The sequence below is a fragment of the Lissotriton helveticus genome, chromosome 1_1, assembly GCF_964261635.1.
Source record: "Lissotriton helveticus chromosome 1_1, aLisHel1.1, whole genome shotgun sequence".
NCBI classification, from domain to species: Eukaryota; Metazoa; Chordata; class Amphibia; order Caudata; family Salamandridae; genus Lissotriton; species Lissotriton helveticus.
In genome coordinates, this window is record NC_136057.1 from 1,705,770,614 (window position 1) to 1,705,788,184 (window position 17,571).

Consider the following 17,571-nt stretch of genomic DNA (forward strand, 5'->3'; position numbering starts at 1 on the left):
AATGGCAAAAAAGAAATAAATACAAATATGCAATGAAATGAGAGATTGGCCTTCCAGCCCTGGCACTGAGGTGGGCTTCTTTTTGAGTGGATATGATCATGTGCAAGCGGAAAAGGCCATCACTCGCAGTGAAGACAGCCTTGCTCTGATGTGGGCTGACCACTGCCTCCTGCTGTATATTGTGGTGGGTGGAAGCAAATTATGAATGGCACATGAACAGAATAGTGGCTTAAGAGGGCTGGCCAAAAGTCCCGAAAGGTACATAAATGTATTTGTAGTGTGATATATATTTTTTTATTAAACCCTGATGTTGATAAGACAGTTTAAACTGTCTCTAGACCAGACTAAAAATCGTGGATTGGTCGAGGCACTCACACATGCAGATGGAAAACTTGAGAGGTCCTTTATTTTTCTTTTACGGGACAGCGATTGTGGGGCCAAGCCATCCAGATTAAGGTCCTTAACAACATGTCTTATGCCACAACGGCTGCTGGCTAAGTACTAGCTGAAATGTCTCAAAAGCCTTGGAAACCAACATTATCATCTTCAGTTCCTCATTCAGTTAAAAATAATCATGAAATAAGTACAAATAATAAAACACAATTAAAAAACCATCTTAGCCCTTATCTTGGTAGCGGCTGACAAAAGCGGCTTACAGAGAACCTTACTAAAGAACTATTAAGCATCTGCAAATAAAGAAAAGCAGGTCTCCATTGAACAAAGCTAACACTTTTAACAACAGGGATGATACACTATTGCTTAGGCGATATATAATCTGCAAAGAAAGGCAACGCAGTCTGAAGAGAAGCATTCTCACAAGGACAGACAGTTCAGTTCTCTGGTGCAAGTCGGCCCTTACTGAATGCCAGTGAGTAATGAGCTATGCCCGTTCTAAAGCATGTGAGTTGATTACAATTGCAGGTTTTATGGACAGTGGAAAAGCTATGTTTCCATAAACTCTGCTGTCTTTTAATGTAAGATTTAACAGTAGGCTTAGATAGTTCTTGAATTTCTCTTTTTTGTCTTCTGAACTGACAAAATGTAGACTTGGACCAAATGTTATCCATTTTTGTTGCAATCTCAGAATGTGCAAAGACAAATCTGGCCTACCTATTTATAAACATAAACATTTTATATAACCCAACAATTTGGAATTAAAACAATGATCCAGTGTTAACAATCCTTAATAATATGTCTATTTAAAATAGCATGGGGATTTGATTAAATGGACACCAACGGCTGATGATCAGAAGCTAATATACTAATCTCACAACCATTATCCTTGTTTAACCTGGCCACAAATAAGTCATCCTAAGCTTTGTCCCTTATTTCATTCTTTCTCTTGTTAATTACTTCCGTGTAATGTGTCCTAATGCTATTTTGTCCCTATATCTGGGAGATTGACCCTGGGCCCATTTGTACGTTTTTGATTAGTTTGGGAGCAAGAACGATCAAATTATCAAACGATATGTGAGGCCTTTTGACAACAGGGTTTGAGTTAGGTCTTAATTATATGTTATCAGACTTAAAAATATTATTAAAAGAATCAAGAACAATAGTATCCACAGTACAAGACCTATTCAAAAACTTTTAAAGCATCGCTAGAGTTGAAATACAAAAGCCGTTTTAAAAGAAAAGGGGGATTAACACATTCCTATTTCAGTCTCAGTCCCCCCTCTGTTAGGGCCAAATCACGTTTCACCAAGAGAAAGGATTTCTTGTGGAGCCAGGGGTAAGAAAAAGAAAGCAGTAAGATGTTGTGATAACTATATCCCATGGGTCTGACAAAAGTTTGACAAAATATTGCTAGCCGAAACATTGGAGATAAAAAAAATAATAATTTATGGTACTTGTACAGCCCATTCCTTTAAAAGTAGTATTACAGCTTTCAGTCTGTCCGAGAGCATCTTGAGCTTTAACCATGTTCATTTCTTGTAATAAATCTGGGAGCACGCAACCTAGTCTGTCGTGTCACAATAAAGTACACATATCTTATTGCTCACAAGGAATCTAAAATCATCATTCAAGTGTGTGAACTCCAATATGTCATTGAAATCACCAGCAGTAACAATTAGACAGTAATGCCTGAAGGAGTTGGTAGTAGAGTTACAACATTGTTCAACATAGTTAAAGAAATTAATAAGTTGCAGTAATTATTTTGGATAAGATTGTCATCATAAATATTTATCACTAGGATGCTAGAGCTTCTTCCCCACTTCACTGGTACATCCTGGAAGTTTAGAAAAATTAGAGGGGGCAAATTAACCTAGCAATTCAGAGCGGCAGCCACCAAAATTAAAAGACCCCCATTGGCTCTTTGTGAGAGTGATAGAGTAGCTGACAAGGAAGCACTGCCATATTCATCGAGATGATGTTCTTTATTAGACCGAGTCTCCTAGGATAAAATAAAATGAAAGATTTTATTAAATCAAATTAAGAACCATTCGATAACTTAGAAGCTATTCCTGCAATATTCTAAGAGATGATGTTCAAACCCCCTTTAATAAAAGGAGGTAAGTCAACAAAACACTGTCCAATTGCACAGGTGTGCAAAATAGCCCTATGCGAAGTTAGCCAGTGGTTGTGCAAAATCCCAAGTGTGCAAAATGTTTAATGAATCCATGGGACACTGCTTTACCATCGACCATATTAGAGAGTCGGTCATTGTCAAAGTTTCCAAAGTGGTGTGACGATTTTGAGTAGGAATTAGAAAATTATCCATGTTGATTAAAGATAGCTGTAGGAGCTGCAGAATGATAAAGCAGCGGGACAACGAAGAGGGCCTATAAAAATTACCCAAGGAGACCGGAGTAATCGAGTCCGAGTATCCTGGTCCACGCAAGTCCCACTGCGACCTGCGGTCCATTACCCGATCACGGGTTAGTGAGGGTCCGGCATTCAAGCCCCACTCCAACATCCTCAAACTTTTTGGTGTTTGTGATTCTACAAACAAGCACGCCGTATGAGGCGGAAGCACAATAGACCAGGACCCCTCCATCTGAAACATTGCTGCATCGTATGAATGTAATTAAGGAGCACATTCCCTAGCAACCCCCGGCCCGGCAGCACGCCCTAAGTGGAATTTCCCTGCGCCCCCGGTGCGCCTAAGTCAGAATCCCTTTCTGACGGTGGTCCCCTCATACTGTGACCACAGCCTACACACAAAGGCTTCATTATACTCAGGCAAATTTAACTTTTAGTCCTGATGATGATCCCTACCAATTAACGGAGCTTAAGGGATCGAAACGTCGACACCCATGAGTGGACATGCGCATAACCTATTGTAAATGTGAATGTATGCCTCACTCAAGGTGACACTGTTATTTATCTGCAAACCGACTTACAGTGCCCTGTTTTTGCTCTTCTCTCTTGCCTGAAACACCCTTTCACCTTTTACTATCTTGTTTCCCTTTTCTCTAGTACGGCACAGGCTTGTGTCATGCTACTCCTGTAGGATTATAATGTTCATCTGACATTTGTCTACAAATAAATCCCTTGTCCGGCTGGGCAAGGATTTCTTGCATATAGTATTCCATTGTGTTCTATATTGTATTTCGTTGATCTTGAATGAGCTAGGAGCCCTTGTCAATTATAACTTAAATAAAGCACATACATAAGATGTGTGGAATTAATAATGATACAGTCATCTAATCGGTAATAAGTGGATGCCCCAACCAAAACGCTCACCTTGCAAAAACTATTTATTCAAATAGCGAGGGCTACCTCCTCACCTGTCTATGTAGCCAGTGCAAGATTTTATGCATAAAAAAGGGAATGGTTGCGGGAGGAAGATTCAAAGTAACCAAATCCGATTTAACGTTACTATCTACATAAGGGAGGCTTACCGCAGAATCCACAAGTGTTTAGTTTGTAGGCAAGGGGACAAAAACTCAATGGGTAGCTGGAACATTAAAACATAATTTCCAAAGTGTACTGACTAACACTTGGCTAGATGGGGAAAATATGTATGTTAGATATTTTGAGGTGGTCAGGGCAACGAGAACTAGCCAAAGACAACCTTAGTGACCACAGCTTTTGACATATCCTCTACTCTTGCTTTAACAGTCACAAGTCTAGTATACATTCTTGTGAAAAGTGGACTCAATACTAGGCAGGGATTTGTGTACCAAAAAAGACAAGTTAAAAACACCACCCGTAACAGAATTGGGGTGCAAAGAGTAAGAACTAGGCATTTTCATCAGATAATTTGTATTTACTATCTTGGTGTGGGTAGGTTGGAATCTTATCTGCATGGTGCATCTCTAGCTCCACTGAAGATGATGAATTAAGAGCACAAGGATTGGTCACAAAAATACTTTTCTGAACAGTATTGGCATCTGAGGAGCTTTCGGCAGAGAGTACTTCCGTGGTAACTTGGCCATGAGATGAGTGAAAAATGCATTTTTCAGTTGCAGCAACTTTTTCGTTGGTAGTGCTCACAGCATGAGCGAAAAACGAATCTGTGGAGGAGAGGACTGAGTGTTTCTTGTTACAGGAGCTCTCCATGGGGATAAAAGACACATTTATTTTATCTGTAATAAAACTGCTATACAGCCTCCGCTGACACACGAGAACAAAGAACCAACAGCGGTGACCCAGCTCTGCCTCCTCCAGACTCTGATGGGCGCTGTCTTCAACCGGAGAAGTGTGGCTCAATGGTTAGAGCGGCAGACCCTGATGCAGAGGTCTAGCCCGGGACCAGGGTTCAATTCCCCGCCTCGGCGGGTCGTGGGCTCAAAAATTCCACGGACCTGCTAATTCTAGCCTCGGTGCCTATTCCAATCATGGAGTCCCACTCTGCAACTCTGGGCAATAGCTTGCTTAATCTCCACAACGGCCCCCACAACGCTAAGGATGCCTGGCCTCCACCTTGGGGGTGCCCAGGAGTGGACACCTCACAGGGAAAGCCAGGATGGGTTCCACAGCGGTATTCGTACAAGCGCCTTGAGACCCTTGCGGGTGAGTAGTGCGCTATACAAGTATCAATTTACATTTTTTCAACCATGCACATCCACACAGCTCAATCCCCAAAACGCTGAAATAGGCAGAAACAGGGAGAGGGGCCTCCTACCACCTCACCCTGCCCAGGTGCAGGCTGGAGCCTGAAGTCCAGGGGCGTGTTTTACATTATGCCCTGGGAACATAAAGAGCGTTTCTGCCAGCTTTGTGCACCCGAGGCACAATGGTATTACTGAAGGGGTCGCACTGGTGCACGTGTAGCGCAAGCGCAGTCATGAGAGGGCGTTCCCTCATTTGCATGGGAGCGCGGCATCATACAAATGAGAAAATCTCGTTGTCTCCATGCCCGCACTGTATTATAGATGTGGGCGCAGGCGCTAACAGGCCATTACGAGGTGCACTCAGAGTAGCCCACAAAATGGTGGCGTATTATCAGTGCGACTTCTGAAGGCAGCCTCTGTGGGGTCCCATGAACTCCCTTTACATTCCCCTGCAGGTGGGTGTTGTCACTCACTGTACCTGTCTGCAGAGGGATCTCTAACCCCTCTTCACAAGTGCAGGCAGTTTGGAGCGTGCACTGTGAAACACAGAGTTGCTTTGAAGCAGGCAGTTTATATTTCACCGATTGCGCTGCATGCGCGGCTGCCCTCAGGGCAACGCGTGTTCATGACTGCCCTAGGGGCAGCTCGTTCATTCGCTGTAATAGGGCACACTATCCCTATTTGCACCTGGCACACTTGTTTAAAAGTGTGCCTCATGCAAACAGAGAAAATGAACCATATTTGTAATACGGGCACAGGGAGGAGACTCCCGCACCAATCCAATCTAAGAAAAGCCCTATACCCTTTTCCCACCCGTCTATGACTTTTAGCCTGGTCATCTTGATATTATTTTCTTCATATAATCTGTAAACCAGTCCCTTCAGTTTATGACACAATAATACACTCTGATTAATACTCGCAGTATGGCTATTTGTCCCCCTGCAATGTTCTCATTCTCTAACTGAGCTCTTAAATATTGTAACCTTAGATCTGGCATACATTGCCTTTCTTATAGATTCAGGATGTTTTTGCAAGGAAATCCTTGGGAATTTTGAAACCCCAAAGAAATGTGCTAAATTCCGCTGGCAGAGAAGACAAACATTTATTGTCCAGATTTTAAAAAATCACTATTATATAAATTCAAAAAGACAAGATTCACGAAACTTTACCAATAAGAGAATTTACGAAATGCACCAATATCGGATCTGAAACAAATGTGCATTTAGCAAAATTGATATGTTTATTTGATTTATCTTGCTGATAGCTGTGAGGGGGTGACACTCTAATTTCCTCAACAGATTCTTCCTCTCAGTCAAGTAAGACTACATTTATTTCCGAAAAATTGTGTTAGCTCTTCCTTATAATGACCCCTAGAGACTCGACGTATTGCTTGTTCAGAGGATGTTTTTTTTCTTACATAGCAGACATTCATTTGATTTTTAGGCCTTTAGTGCTTTTCTGTGAAGACACAAGTGTCTGCAGTTCTTGATTTTCCCACAAAGGGTCATCTGTCGGGTGCCCAATTGAGTGAGTGTGGTGGTGTTCCTGCACTCCAATCCCGGGGTATTGGTGGCGGGCTGGGGGAGTGGCAGGAGGGCGGTTTCATTGTAACCTGCTGGCCAACCAGTGTGAGGGGCAAGGCTTTTTCGGGTTGTCTCTGTGGGCTGCGTGCTAGTGTGCTCACGGGTCATTTGACTTTCAGCCTGCTTGTTAACTTGGTACATAGAGAGACCCCTAAAAATGCAAAAGTGCAAGCTTAGGTACTACATCAATCGGGGTTCTAATGTAAATTCAGCAAATCAGCGTAAAGTTTGACCTCCAAATTCATTTGCTGATTAATAGCCGGAGGGACCCTCGCCTCCTGTCTGAGACTCTGCGCCAGGGTCAATACACATTATATACAAGGATACTGAGCGAGGCGCCCTTTACTCGCGCCCCTTGGTGTGTTTCAAATCTGAGAAACTGAACCCTCCAGAGGACACTACAGTGCATTTGGTAAACACAGTTTCTGCCTATACCGTGCAAATCCCAAAGGAGGCCATTTCCTGGAATGTATTGCCTATCTATAGTGTGACAGATGAGAGATGAATCCGCTGGCTAGAACCCTGCTGGTCAGGGAATGCGATCAAACCCCCCCACACCTAACGGATCATAATCTAAATATAAAGGTGCATGATAAATTTAGTAGGGGTGTAGACAAATTCTTTCAAATTTATTTGCATAATAACATTAGCATTTATGGAATACAGGCCCAGATTAACAAAACTTTCATGCATTACAGCACCCATATGTTGCTGCTCTGCGTTGCGTTGGAGGGCATGAGTTGGAAAGAGCCATATATACAGAGATATGGCGCTATCCTCCTCTCTCTCTTGCGCTGGCACACAGGTTGCCGAGCGCCACCCACACACACTTTTGCGCCATAGTGAAGAGGAGTCTGCGTGAGTCTAGCATAGGCTTTGTAATAAAAGGGTACCCTTTTAGTACACTATAATGTGCCTAGACTAACTTTAAAACTTTTCCCACATTGGATATGTGTTATATGGTGCAGCACACAAGGAAAGTGTGAAAAGTTAGGAGAAAGCATATCTACTTTTTTAACGCCTGCTTTCAAGTGACATTATTTTTTGGTGCAAAACCCTGTCTACTATTCTTAGTTAATCGTGTTTTGCATCTAAAACTATAGGGGTTGTAGGGGAACGTCCATGAACCACCTGTAGCACGCCTCCTTGACACACTGTAATGCAAACCAGCACTTTGCTCTACTTTCAGGCAACTTCTCAGGGCAAAATAAGTTTTGCACTGAATGTAAATGTGCAAAAAAAACAAATTTTACGCAGGTTCACGCAAACCCAACGCAAAATTTTTGTTAATATGTTCCACAGTGCTAAAGTGTAAATCATATGGCCGCTGAGGTGGTGTTATGTTGAGTAGGTGTGTGCAACATTTTGATTACGCAGGTATAAACTCTTACGTATTCAAATTATCTGCCTACCTGTAGCCTTTGTAATTTTCTGTATTCCTTATACCTAGCCCTCCTAGTTTTATTTCACAAGAGTTGGTTTGTGCAGAAACCTCGTATCAGAACCTTGAATCCAGAGGTATACTGCTTGTGTTGATAATGTTCGTGCCGCAACTTACAGAAACGAACCAGTTGCGAGGTGGAATATATGTAAGATCATTTACACACTTAAACAGATGGTGAGATTGGAGATCTTGTGATGCAAAGCATTGCAAAAAGTTCCAAATTTCACGTGGATGGCAACCTTCCCATTGCAAGCATAAATCCATTGATTCTCATAATAAATGTGGGCTAGGCAAGAAAAAAAACTATGCAATTTCACTCATGTCTAATGCTGATTTAGTTCCCTAAAAGAAAAGGAATATAGTTATGAGTTGTATTTCCTTCTCCTCCAAAGTCCTGGTACTGGAAATGTTTTCGAAATGTAGTGTTATATGTTGGATCTTAACTGATCAGATATTTTCATTTCAGGTGATTGAGTAAGATGATGTGTTCAGACATTTAAACCTTTAATGCGAGGGAGGAACAAGCCACTTATCCCATTTAATAGGGTCACACTTCACTGGGCGGACCTTCGTTTCAAGGCACCAGGCCTAATAAGAGGTCTAACGGCGTTCAAAATCTTACGGGACAACCAGGGAGATTCCTGAACTAAACATACAAGTTCCCTTGAAAGACCAGGGCACTGCAGTCCTTGCCTCTCAATATCCATGCAGACAGGGATTCCATCCTCTACGGGGAAGCAGCTGACAAAGCACATCCTTGAGATGGGCTACGGTTGACATGTTGGGCAGTAGGGTGCCAGTCTGAGAGGTGGTGCCACCTCAGTAATAAGGACCGACACTTCTTGGCGGGTAAAGGTACTCAAGCTCTCACCTGTACTGAGTACCACCCTGCTCAACGGAGACAGCTGTGACCACCTCCTCTTGGTCCACTCTCTACAGCCAACCCATCTTATTCAGTATTGTTACCACTCTGTTGCATTTTATCATTGTTCATAATGACTGTGATTTCTCTTTGTTGAGATTCAGGGGATTGATTATTGAAAATGAATGAGCACTCATAGCTCCTCCACTGTTCAGTCGAAGCACTCTGATCCTTCTTACTTGAGAGTGCGCACTCACGCGCCTCACTGGTTTCCTTCTGTACTCCAGCATATTCTCTGACTCTCTGTTTGTCATCTTTCCCTCCAGCTCCCTCTGATGGATGACGCATCCTGAACAGCCAGGTCCTGCCTCCCCGTCACCATGGATCCTGGACTCCTACCTCTGGTGCTTACCATGGACCCCCGGCATTTTAACCACCAGTCGGTGGACACTGGACAGGATGAGGTCTCGAACCCGTGCAGCCTGGAGATTGTGCGCAGCTATGAGGTGGTTCCCTCCGTCGTGTGTGCTCTCTGCTGCTTCTTCGGCATCATTTACAGCTTCTTTGGTGAGTGTTGAGCTGACCGGGCTGGGCCTCTGGTTTCCTCAAAGAGATTGTCAGGGTGTCTCAGTCATCTTCCTGGTTCACTTCATACACTTCAGTGGGGTATACCACACTGATGTGAATGTCATCATGCATTTATGGGTGGTCTCACGCGTCCATTACAAGTCTGTCACACAAGCTAGGCTATCATGGGTTCCCATGGCTGGTCTTGTGCTCCTCAAAGGGGTTCATACATTTGTGTGACTGGCCTCATTTCCCTCACCATGTGATCCCCTCAGGTGGTCCCATCGGGCGGTGGTGGTCCTCCTAGGCAGTGACCGCCCTCATGCCTTTGTCATCTTGTGCAGTTGGACTCTCAGGTGGTCTTTCCCTCTTGTAGTGGTCCCTTCAGATCATGCCCCTCTCAGGTGGTGGTTTCCTCTTCCAAGTTCCTCTAAGACAGTGGCCTCATCATGGCCCTCTTAGTTACGGGTCCCATCAGGGGGTAGTTGTCTCGGAGAATGGTGCCCTCTGGTGGTGATCCCCTCAGGCAGTGGTTCTCTCGGACAGTAGTGCTCCCAAGGGGTGGTCGCCACGGGCAGAGGTGTACCTGTCAGACAGTGATGTACTTTGATGGTGGAACCTTTAGATGTTTATCCTTTCTTTAGGTGGTCCCTGAGGGCAGTTGTGTCCTCAGTCGCTGCTTTCTTGAGATGGAGGTCTCCTCAGGGTGTGGTTCTGTTGTGAGACAGTCACCATAGTTGTCGGTAGGTGTTGATTCTGCATAATGTCCCTTGGGCAGTGGTACTAACAGGCAGAGATGGTCTCTTTAGAGATATTTCATGCAATGGCCTTCAGGCAGTGGTCTCCACAGAGGTAGGCCACCATCAAAGTGGTAGTTCTGCATGATGCATGGAAATTGTGGTCCTTGTACTGCCCCCTAACACTCCTCTCTTGCCTCTCCTCCTAGGATACCGCTGCTTCAAAGCTATCATGTTCCTGTCGGGCCTCCTCTTCGGATCTACAGTCATTTTCCTGCTATGCTACAAGGAGCGTATACTGGACACCCAGCTCAGCATGGAGGTCAGCGCCGGCATTGCGTTGGGCATCGGTCTGCTCTGTGGCCTGGTTACTATGCTAGTGCACAGTGTCGGGCTCTTCATGAGCGGCCTTCTGTTGGGGCTACTGCTGGCGACTGCCACTCTGGTCTTACTTGAACCTTTCTACCACCCTCACACTGTCTGGATACCCGTTGGCCTTCTCATGGGCATGGCAGTGCTCTGTGCCGTGCTCACATTGCAGTGGCAGAAGCTCCTCACCATTGTGTCCACGGCCACATTCGGGGCAGCTGTTATAGTGGTGTGCGTGGACTACTTTATCGAGATGCTGTTGCTTGTGTACTATGTATACGACCGGGTTCGTGTTGTACGCTCCTCACCACTTTGCTGGTACACTTGTGTGATCCTGGGAGTCTGGCCGGCCCTGAGCATCCTGGGAATCGTAGTCCAGTGGAAATTGACAGCAGAAGGCTTCTCGCACACGGATGGTAAGGGGTCTCTAACTGTTACTTTTCCTGATCTAACCATGCTACTTTGTGCACACGCCCAGAACTGAAAACTGATTTTTACTCCTTGCTTACACCTCCCGCTACTCCCCCCATGCAGCCAAACACTTCCATGGCTCACAGACGTCAACCACTTATCTCTGCCCTTCACATATGAACCCTTACCTTTCCCGTCAAATCCCTCCTCCTCCATACAAAAAGTCTCACAGCCCAAACCGCCTATTGAAGTGTATATTCGGCTCTGGATGCCTGCCACTGATCACAGTAATTGTCCTCTCAAGGTTGGATCACTTTTCTGTGTACACTGCCTTCTGACTTCCTCAGGATTGACTGGTTCAGAATAATGACTTCTTGAATATGACGACACGTACTGCCCCAGACACTTATGACACATAAAATGCATGTGAGCGAAATGAAATATAGTTTCATTGGAAATGCTCACACCATAATCACACCCAATTGTAAAATGTTATTCTAGTTACAAATAAAGAATATAAACATGAAATGAGAAATATTTACACACAATATCCTTGTATAGACTTGTATATCTGTTACGGCATAAAAACATGCATTTATTTAACACAACAATCCGACAAGTATTCTGCCCAACTCCCCATGAATTGTGGCATTTTAAATACTTGAGAAAGGCAGATGTAGGTCTCTTGTCTTGAATTGTGTGTTATTTTGGTTCATTTTAGGTCTGTATAAGTGTTTTACACCAGACCTTTTCATCTATTGGTCTTTCATATCATTCACATTTGAATTCCATCTACTGTAGTAGACAGCATACGGCAATGGGTTAGCCCACTTCAGCGATTGGCTAACTACATTGTGAGTGACAGCATTAAGCTGTTTCACAAAAAGAGAACATCTGCATAAAATAGTTCCCTTTTGTGGCAGGACTACTACAGCAATGTGTGTTTTTGAGACACAAACTTTTTTTGTTGCTTTAGCCAATGTGTATTTTTTTGATTGACAGAGCCGATTAGCTTCTCCCAACAATAAAGTTTAACAAAAACTGTGCTGAAACAATCACTGTCAAAATCAACTGATTTTGCCAATGCAGGGAGATATATATATATATATATATATATATATATATATATAGTACTTAAGGTGTATTTCTGGTTGATTTAGCGTATTTTTAAATCTTTCCCACCTTGCTTATGTACAGGAAAGAGCATGTATTTCACAGATCTCTATGTAATGACGACAAAGGTTTATGTAGCATTGTATTGCCTTTAATATAGATTCTTATTGCTGTCAGGTTGGGTGGGGTGTTCAAGGATGTGCACTTATGTAGGGGGGGAGTCACTCTTTATAATTTGGCCCATGATGATAGACCAGTTGAGTGTTCTTTATTGGCAGCTGGTAAGATGCTCTTTGACAATACGTGTTTTCAGGTCGCTTCTGGGGGTGTAGGAGACAGGGAGGGAAACGGACGTATTGAGATATGTGGTTCCAGATCCCGGGGTGTAGTAGGAGGAGGGTGGTCTTCTGGCCTTTTCATTTTAGCACATTTTGATGTACGTCTGGCTGTGACATGGCTTCCTGCGTAGCACGGACATCCAGGGTTGGTTAAATAATCAGCCAGGTAAGGTGGGTGTTGTTTATTATTGCCTTGCATGCGAGACAGATCTGGATTGGCAATCTGCTGAAACCCATGAAGGTGGGAGTAAAGTGAATCTACTCTTTATCACTTTGAATCAAGTAGCAGGCGGTGGTAAGCATATGAAAGAAGCTAAAGTCGAGTCAGGGACTCTGGCAAGTTAGGTGTTGCAAACATCCAGTTTTGAAAATACGAAGATTTGGATATAAATTTGAATTTCGAGTCAGACAGGTGAGGCTTGATTCTGAGTAAAAGGAGTACAGGTTCCAGGTTGCATGACATTTCCTGGCAAGGTCATTGTGAAGAAAAGATTCCTGTGGTTGATGAATCCGAGGGATTGTGCATTTGTTCAAAGATGCAGGCATTCCATTCACCATCTCGTCAGACGCTTGGATTATAGCTTGTCTGGTGCTCTTGGTGATAAGACCGTATTTTGTGTTCATCCAGTTCCGCTAGAGGTAGGCATTTGACATCCAATCTTAGAAGAGGGTGATCTTGAAAGAGGGCAGTCAGTCTTTAAGTTGATTATGCACTTCCTCTGATGTTCGTTAAAGTGGGTGAAAACCCACTGTAATACAGTGTCGTTCAGCTGCATATAGGTGGAATGAATATTGATCTTTTATTGATGATTGGTGCAGTCGAAGGCTACTCAGCTATCAAGACAAAACAGGAGGCATAGGTCAACAGCATCTATGATGCATTGTGTTGACCCTGCCATCTCCATGCTGCATCGTGGTGAGAAACCAGATTGGTAATCGTGTATGAGGTGGTGGTTGTTTAGTCTTTCAATTGTCTTCCATAGAAAAGGTTGATGTGATGAGTAATAGCTGGTGAGGTGTTGAGAACCAGCATTGATTTCTTCTATAGTATTATGGTCTATCCTGTGATGAATGCCTCAGGGAAGATGACTTGAGCGAGGGATCACTGTCTATGCATAAGTGGGTGTTTATCCGAAGATGAACTGTATGATCGTGAATGAGAGTATATTTTTATATGTGGTGGCCTTGTGAGTAGTGGGGATATAAGCAAGTTCTGCGACTGTTGGTTCTGTCAGAGTGGTCGTTACACACAAGAGAGGGAGACCGAGATGACAACATTTTGGGGAAAAAACATACTAAACACATTCCATTTCTAAAGTCATAACAACAACAATAGTATGAAACCTGACTGATCCCAAACAAAGGCTGTTATGGCTGTCATTGTGGTGTTTATTTTTAAAATGAAGAATTTGCAATTGAACGAAGCATCAAAGGGTATGGAAGAGGCTGATCCAGTGCTTGAGGGATTTGAAGGGATCTCTGCTCCGGTTGGAGGCTTTGTCAATGATCAGCTTGTTGTAGGTTGCTTTTGTTAAGGTGGAAGGCAGCAGACAGGCTTTGGATTAATGGATTGCAGCTTCCAGGGGGCAATAATGTTGACATTGGCTTTCAGTTTTAATTCTGGGTGCTAATATTTTGGATTTGAAACAAAACTAGAGACTAAAGCCTGATTGAGGTTAGGGTACCATAAAATCCTCAGAACTGTGGAGGGAATCCTAAATCCTCATTTGGAAGAATCTTCTCTATTGGAAAATATGCCAATCCTTGTCTCCCTCTCTGGTTCAATCCTCACTATGGTCCTCCTATCCTTTTTGCCCTTCCGGATCTGTACTGTGCCTCTCTCTCTGTTCCACTGCCTCTCACAATGTTGTCCTTCTTCACTATCTACCTCTACCTGAATCTTTACGTTTCTCACACTGTCACCACACTCACACTTGTCCTTTCCCTCACTTTCTTTGGCCTACATGTCTGTCACACTTACTTTCTGTTTGCTCATTGTCTGCCCCCTCTTCTCTTTATGATTAGGCCTGAGTCAGTACTCGAAGTTTCTCGAAATCTCAAATTACGCAATTTTGCTTAACTTTTTAAGTGAGTGTGCATCTCACAATGTTTTGATAGACACTAGTGAGAGACTCAAATTTTGCACACATATACATTTTCTGCTGTACCCAGTCTCCTGTCTGTATGTTGAAGGCCTTTTTTTACGCGGGTTGCACTCACTTAAAGTCACACAAGATAATGGCGAACCACATTTTGCTATGAAAGCATCATTTTGTGAAATTTTTGTGGAATTTCAGAAACTTTTGTGTGACACATTTTACTATATCACTCACCTCTATAATGTCCTTTTGTTGTTATATCTTCCTATGCCTCTCTCACTGTCCTCTTCTCTCGTTTCCCCTGCCTCTCAGTTGGTTCCCCTATATTTCTTTGTGTTCCCCACCTCCCTCCTTGCTTCCTTCCCTCACTCAGTTCCCCTGCCTCCCTCCTTGCTTCCTTCCCTCACTCAGTTCCCCTGCCTCCCTCCTTGTTTTCTTCCCTCACTCAGTTCCCTGCCTCCCTCCTTGTTTCCTTCCCCCACTCAGTTCCCCTGCCTTCCTCCTTTCTTTCTTCCCTCACTCAGTTCAACTCCTTCCTCCTTGTTTCCTTCCCTCACTCAGTTCCCCTTCTTTCTCCTTGTTTCCTTCCCTCACTCAGTTCCCCTGCCTTCCCTGATGCTTTCTTCCCTCACACAGATCCTCTGCCTTCCTCCTCGTTTCCTTCCCTCACTCAGTTCCCCTCCTTCCTCATTGTTTCCTTCCCTCACTCAGTTCACCTCCTTCCTCCTTGTTTTCTTCCCTCGCTCAATTCCCCTCCTTCCTCATGTTTCCTTCCCTCACTCAGTTCACCTCCTTCCTCCTTGTTTTCTTCCCTCGCTCAATTCCCCTCCTTCCTCCTTGTTTTCTTCCCTCGCTCAGTTCCCCTCCTTCCTCCGTGTTTTCTTCCCTCACTCAGTTCCCCTTCTTCCTCGTTTCCTTCCCTCACTCAGTTCCCCTCCTTCCTCATTGTTTCCTTCCCTCACTCAGTTCCCCTCCTTCCTCCTTGTTTTCTTCCCTCGCTCAATTCCCCTCCTTCCTCCTTGTTTTCTTCCCTCGCTCAATTCCCCTCCTTCCTCCTTGTTTCCTTCCCTCACTCAGTTCCCCTCCTTCCTCCGTGTTTTCTTCCCTCACTCAGTTCCCCTTCTTCCTCCTTGTTTCCTTCCCTCACTCAGTTCCCCTCCTTCCTCCTTGCTTTCTTCCCTCACTCACTCAGTTCCCCTCCTTCCTCCTTGCTTTCCTTCCCTCACTCGGTTTCCCTCGCTCTGTATCCCTACCTCCGCTCCTTCGACCCCTTTCCCTCTGAGTTCCTTGCCCTCTCTCTTGCTCCCTCTCAGCCCTGTCTATAAAGAACGCATTATGAACCGGCAGGCAGCAGCAGGGCGGGGTTTGGGGGCGCCAAGTGTAAGGAACCTCGGATAAAACACTGGCAGGCCTCGCCACTGAAAGAAAGGACGAGGCGGGTCTCTTTTCAGCCGACGACGGCTCTGGAATAGTTATGAGCCGGGGGCTGAAAAGGCCGGGTTGGGAAGTGCTCCGTCTGAGGGCTCCCCACGGCGGGGACGTTTCAGGGGTCACCTCCTCTGTTGTCCCCCTCATCGCCGTGCAGACCTCCAAGCACATCGCTGCACCCAGGAGTCCCCGCACAGTCTCCCAGGGCACCCAGAACTGGGGATAGCGCGGGAACTGCCGCCATTGCAGGGGGCACGCAATCCGCAGCGTGACCTCACGCAAGGACAGAGGTCACGTCCCTGGGGACCGAAACAATCAGCATGAGTAGTCTCAAGATTTAGGTCACGTGTCCATGTCTTTGTGTTTTTATGCCTGGCAGGACAGCACGGTTGTATCCTTATACTTTATACCAATTCTTTAAAATGTACAAGGAGTGGGTTTTTCTTTCACCCCGAGAATTATAACTGCCTCACCTCGCTGGCTGTTAGGTGTATCACTCCAACGCCCATTGAGTGCTTATATCGGAATGTATGAGGGACTACTTTACATTTCGAAAGTGAACTGACTCATCACACAATCAATTCATTATCTCACAAGTGCATTATCGATAGAAAGCGATACTTTTTTTGCTTCGCTTTCTCAGAGCATTAGAATTCATTTGAAATATTTTAATCATCAACATGTAAACCAGGCCTATTGGCTTTGCCAATGCTTGTTATGTGTTTGTAGTGTTTCCTGCATTTTTGATATGCTGCACGTCAGCCATTTCAAAGCCCTAGGCTACAAGCAGACTTTTTATTCTTAAGACCGGTTAGGTTAGTTCTTATGCACTTAACTAAACGTCAAATGTGTTAGTGGCCTATCGCCCTGATTTAAGTTGTTAAAATACTACAAAACGAAGCTTACTAGTTTAAACAAAACATAAAAACGTTGATAAGTGCATTGGAAATTGAAAACTCATACAGAAAGAGTCAACATGGTCTTGCGCCCTGTACATTATTACAATTCTGCCAAAGCTTGGCACAGGGGGATCAGACAGTCTCTGGGGGCTGTGGTCTTTTCCACGCTCTACTTTTTAGAGGAAGGAGCCATAACATATAGACAAACTTTTTAGATCACTTTCAATGATTCCATAAAAATTCTACATCCTTTGCACTGAAGAGGGGACCGTACCGGTCATAATTCACCGCTAACTCTCGAAGTTTAAAATAGGTGAACAAAACTCACTATGCTTTTAAGACAATAACTTGATGAATGGTTAACTAGCCCAAGATCACCTGTACACGTGCTAGTGGGAAATAAAATCAGAATTTGTACCAAAAAAATGAAAATACCTAATTCTATTGTTCTGTGTAAAAGCACTGAGGATTACAAAAAAGTGGTAGGTGGAATGCTTGGATTAATCTCAGCGACTGATAAGTAATCTGGCGTCATCCCAGTCCATCGTTTTTTTTCCCACAGTGCCACTTCAGACAGGTCCCAGCCATATCAAAATCAGTCTTGGTTCTGCTCCAGTAGGAACAGTCCAGCCCAAACTGACATTCTGAACTGGAACACAAGCAACCCCAGACTGGTTTTAGCCTATTTGTGCCACTCCAACAGAATGTATCTTTGATCCAG

General features: G+C 44.2%; 1 protein-coding gene across 1 annotated transcript in view; it reads left to right on the forward strand.

Annotated features, from left to right (window-relative positions):
* TMEM198 (transmembrane protein 198) overlaps positions 1-17,571 on the forward strand; it is an 85,624-nt gene that overhangs the window by 47,942 nt on the left and 20,111 nt on the right. The window contains exons 2-3 of the mRNA XM_078689077.1: positions 9,216-9,456; positions 10,403-10,978. Coding sequence (XP_078545203.1) covers positions 9,270-9,456; positions 10,403-10,978 — 763 coding nt within the window. The 5' untranslated portion in view covers positions 9,216-9,269. The remainder of the gene's footprint in view (positions 1-9,215; positions 9,457-10,402; positions 10,979-17,571) is intronic.